Here is a 4658-nt window from a genome sequence, read left to right as displayed (position 1 = left end):
AATGCAGTTCCCCCACTGGTGCACTGGGGATCCTAATAACATTCCTGGTTAAGTCAAAAAGTGACAAAAGACTTAAATATGGAAAAGGATGTTCTTGAGCTGTGACAACTCTCATAAAAAGTGTGTCGTCTTTCTTAATTTAAGTTAATGTAGTCTTTTCTGGCCTGGTGTCCAGAAGAAGAGCAATTATTTCTTCTCTGCAGAGACTGTTTTGAAGAAGAAAATCCAAGTGTAACTTCTTTTCAGAAATCTAGTGTCTTTAAGAATTCTGAAAAGGAAATCATATTTTCATCTAGGTTATTATAATCTTATATCTGTTTTCCTTTTGTCATACACTTGGTAAATATCCTTTAGATGTGTTGCCCCATCTCAGAATGCCAAGACCCAATCAGTGGAAGGAATTGGAAATTGGAATTGGAATTGGAAATTGGATTTGGAACTGAGGGTAAAATGGGAAGTAATAACCCTCCAAGTAAAATTCTTGGTCTTGATAATCTTATAGAGAAAAGGTAAAGGAAAAAATAATATTGAAAACTGTGAATTGGATGGATATCATCTTATCATCCTTTTTCCAAGTTGAAATCTCCCAGCTGGCTTCATCTTCGAAATATCTGAGCTGTGTTTTTATAAAGAAAGATTTTTTTTCTTAATACTGTCTTCCAAGTGTTGATATTAAAGTATGAATTGGAGAACTTTGAATGGAAAAGGCGTTTGATCGCTGATTCTTAGCAATCTGAAGTGGGTGTGGTCACATGGAAAAGACGCAGGATTCGCTGCCGGATCTCCTTTGTCTTGACTCCGTAGACGATGGGGTTCAGCACAGGAGGAACCAGCAGGTAGATGTTGGCCATAATGATGGGCAAAAGAGAGTCACGCTGCTTGCTAAAACGGTGCACCATCGACAGTCCAATGAAAGGCACATAGAATATGAAAACAGCACATACATGAGAGACACAAGTGCCAAAAGCTTTCGCCTGGGCTTCACGTGTTAAACCCAGAACAGTCTTAAGGATGAGCAGATATGAGAAGGAAATGAGAAGAGAGTCCAGGCCGATGGCAGAGATGATGACAATGAGGCCATAGATGACGTTGACATGGATGTCAGCACAGGCCAGCTTCATGACATCTTGGTGCAGGCAATAAGAATGAGAAAGTATATTGGAATGGCAGAAGGGCAATCTTTTGATGAAGACAGGCAGGGGTGCCATTAGTGCAGCACCTCGAACCACAGCAGCCATGCCAATCTTAGTAACACGAGGCAACGTGAGCATAGTGGCATGGCGTAGAGGGTGGCAGATGGCCACATAGCGATCAAAGGCCATGGCCAACAGCACTGTAGACTCCATACCAGATAAGGAGTGGATGGCAAACATCTGTACCAGACAGGCATCAAACTGGATGGTAGTGGAATTAAACCAGAAGATGGCCATCATTTTAGGCATAGAAGAGGTGGAGATGAGGATGTCAAGGCCAGAAAGCATGCAAAGAAAGATATACATGGGCTCATGTAGGCTGTGCTCTGTCCTCACAACATAGATGATTGTCAAGTTTCCTAGCACAGCAATGAGATAGAGGGAGCACAATGGGAAAGCCAGCCAGAACTGAGACTCTTCTAGTCCTGGAAGGCCTATTAGGATGAAATATGTGGCAGTAGATTCGTTGCCATTGTGTCCCACCATACTGAAGGAGCTGAGCTGTGGCCAGTGCCAGGCAGGGTGAAGCTGGAATACAAAGACAGGCCATTGTCAGAGCCTCCCAAATCTTATCGTCATAGCTCCCTCCATTCTAATGTCCTACTCCCTAGCCAAACTCTATCAGCTGTTGAAACTGTGACCTGACTCTAAATTTAATCTAACCATGAATCAAGTACCAGATGCAAAATCCCTTAATCTTATTTGCTAACCCCACCTATACACTAAGTGAAATAAGTTAAAATCCTAATCATATAACCCATGACTTCATCTGTACTATCCTACACTTACATCAGTGCTTAATATTTGCTGTATTAATCATTTAAGCCATTGTCAGACACTAAAAAGTGAAGCTATGCGGGGGGTGGATAGTAAGTGAAAAAAATTGTTTAATATTTGCTGCAATTGTAGTCATTTCATTAGACTAAATTAATTATAGTCCAGATGCGTCAGTAGTAGTAGTAACATAGATTGAGAATGATGTCTAACCTCATCACTCATCTAATTAACTCAGTACTTAGTAGGCATTTCATTATTAATCTAAAGTGTATAACATCTATATGGCACTGAATTTATCCTGAACTCTAGTTCTGTACTTTGCCCAGATGTCCAGTCAAGATTTTACACCCGGGGCTGTAGAGATGGCTCAGCAGTTTAGAGCACTGGCTGCTCTTGCAGAAGACCTAAGTTCAGTTCCCACACCCACATGGCAGCTAACAACTGTCCGTAGCTCCAGTTCCATGGGATCCGAAGCCCTCTTCTAAGCTCTGCGGGCATTGCATGACATGAATGCATTTACCTACATGCAGGCAATACACTCATACACATAAAATAATTTTTAAGTTTTGCATTTGTCCTACTCAACTTATATTAGGAAAAGAATGATGACTGAAGTGCTTGCTATTGGTCCCACACTCAGAGCCCACTTGCAAAACCAAAGTGCCTGTCTCCACCAGCAGCTCCCCTTTTCTTCAGAGGATTGCTTTTGGTCAAGTGGGAGGCACTTCACAGAGGTGATTCCAGTATACCCCAGAAGACATAACCAGATGTCAGTAATTGTCAGGCATAAATGTACAAATGGCTAAATTCCTTGCCTCTATGTGGGAAGAATGTGATGTTGGTATTTGAATATGCCAAAGAAGTCAGAAATGCTTCCTTTAGTGGAAAAGACAAATGTTTATTATAGGCTTGTATATGCAGGACTCAGCTGTGGGTACAGATAAAAGGGGGATAACAGATGTCATTTGAACAAGAATCCCCCCTCTGGGCTAGAGAAATGACTTGCTGATTAAAGAGCTTGCCACACAGAGTTCTGATTCCTAGAATTCAACTAAATACCCGGTGGGTGGGCAGCTTGCCTGTAATTACATCTCGGAAGGCAAAGACAGGGAACCCCACATCAAGGCGGCTAGTAAGATCAGCCATCTCCAAGCTCTGTGTTTGATTAAGAGACCCTACTTCAAAAATATTAAAGTGGAAGAGGGGTTGAGGACAATTGCTGGCATCAGTCTTGGGCCGTCACACACACACATTCATACATACCTACACAAGCATGCACTCATACACATGTGAACATGCAGACACACATCTACACTATACACAGAGACACATGAAAGCAAGAAGGAAAAAAAAGAAGCCTCCCTGCCAGGCTTTGCTTCTAGAAGAGTCACCCAGCCTGAAAGTGGAACTGACAGTATTAGAATACTAACTCTGGAATGATGGCATCAGCAGCCCTGGAGGGATAACCATCTTATACCAGAGTTCAGGATGAATCAGAATTAAATTTGACTATAAAACTATATAGATACAGATATGCATGTATGTATAGATATATGCATGTATGCATGTATGTATGTATGTGTGTGTGTATAGATGGAAAGAAGGACGGGAAAGGAAGGAAGAAAAGAAAGGGGAAAAAGCAAGCCAGTCATCTCTTGGCTCCTTAGAGGACTGAGTCCAGGACACCTCACAAATATGGAACTCCAAATCCTAAAATCCCTCTTATGGCCTAGTATTCACATATTCTACTGTGTACTGTAAACCATTTCTAGATTACTTAATACAACGTAAATGCTATCTAAATAGTCGCTAAACAAATAGCCTTACAGCCATGAAACAAGCCCTGTGATACAAATTCAGAATTCTCAGGGAAGCTGATCTGGTCCCAGCTGAGCTGCGGCCTTGCTTGGTTTTCTTCCTCTGCCCTACACTGCTCTGCGTCTTTCAGCGCAGACATCTCCTCTTAGCCATAGTTTCACTTTCAGTTACTGCAGTCACCTGTGCTCACTTGAATTTTAAACATTATACAGAAAATTCCAAAAATAAATGGTTCACAAGCTCTACATTGACTGACACTCTGAATAGTATGATAAAATGCTGTACCATCCCACTCTGTCTTACCTGGGGCATTAGTCGTCCTTTACCTAGTCAAGCCACACTGACAGCCCTCCCCCACTAGTCACCTAGTAGACTCTTTGGATAACTCTTCTGCTGTCAAAGAATCACAGTGCTTATGTTATTAATAATAGTGTTTCTCAAAGCACAGTATATATCAATTATTTTCAATCCGTTGGTTAATTCTATGGATGCAGAATCCACAAATACAGAGGGCTGACTAGGTGTGTGTGTGTGCGTGTGTGTGTGTGTGTGTGTGTGTGTGTGTGTGTGTGTGTGTTTATTTGGGTATTTTGTTTGTTTGTTTTTTGAGATAGTCTCCCAGTAGCCCCAGTTGGCTTGGAACTCACAGAGGCTGGCTTCAATCTTACAGAGCTCCTCCTGCCTCTGCCTCTTGAGTTCTAGGATTCAAAGCATGTGCCACTCTATCTGACTGTGTGTGTGTGTGTGTGTAAGTAGACATACAGACAGAGGGAGAGAGAGATAGATGATAGATTAGATAGATGATAGATACATACATAGATAGATAGATAGATAGATAGATAGATAGAGAGATGACATATAGATGATAGA

The 4658-nt window shown here is 41.6% G+C and overlaps 1 protein-coding gene across 5 annotated transcripts in view; it reads right to left on the bottom strand.

Annotated features, from left to right (window-relative positions):
* Positions 1-636: 636 nt before the first annotated feature.
* LOC103750838 (olfactory receptor 51E1) overlaps positions 637-4658 on the bottom strand; it is a 15834-nt gene continuing 11812 nt past the window's right edge. For all 5 annotated transcript variants that reach the window (XM_029556654.1, XM_029556657.1, XM_029556655.1 and 2 more), the window contains one exon: positions 637-1721. In XM_029556654.1, coding sequence (XP_029412514.1) covers positions 726-1721 — 996 coding nt within the window. In that variant the 3' untranslated portion in view covers positions 637-725. The remainder of the gene's footprint in view (positions 1722-4658) is intronic.

Source organism: Nannospalax galili, unplaced genomic scaffold, assembly GCF_000622305.1.
Source record: "Nannospalax galili isolate Female #2095 unplaced genomic scaffold, S.galili_v1.0 scaffold1387, whole genome shotgun sequence".
In the NCBI taxonomy this organism is placed as follows: domain Eukaryota; kingdom Metazoa; phylum Chordata; class Mammalia; order Rodentia; family Spalacidae; genus Nannospalax; species Nannospalax galili.
Note: the sequence above shows the minus strand (reverse complement) of the source record. Positions and strands in the feature narration are given on the sequence as shown.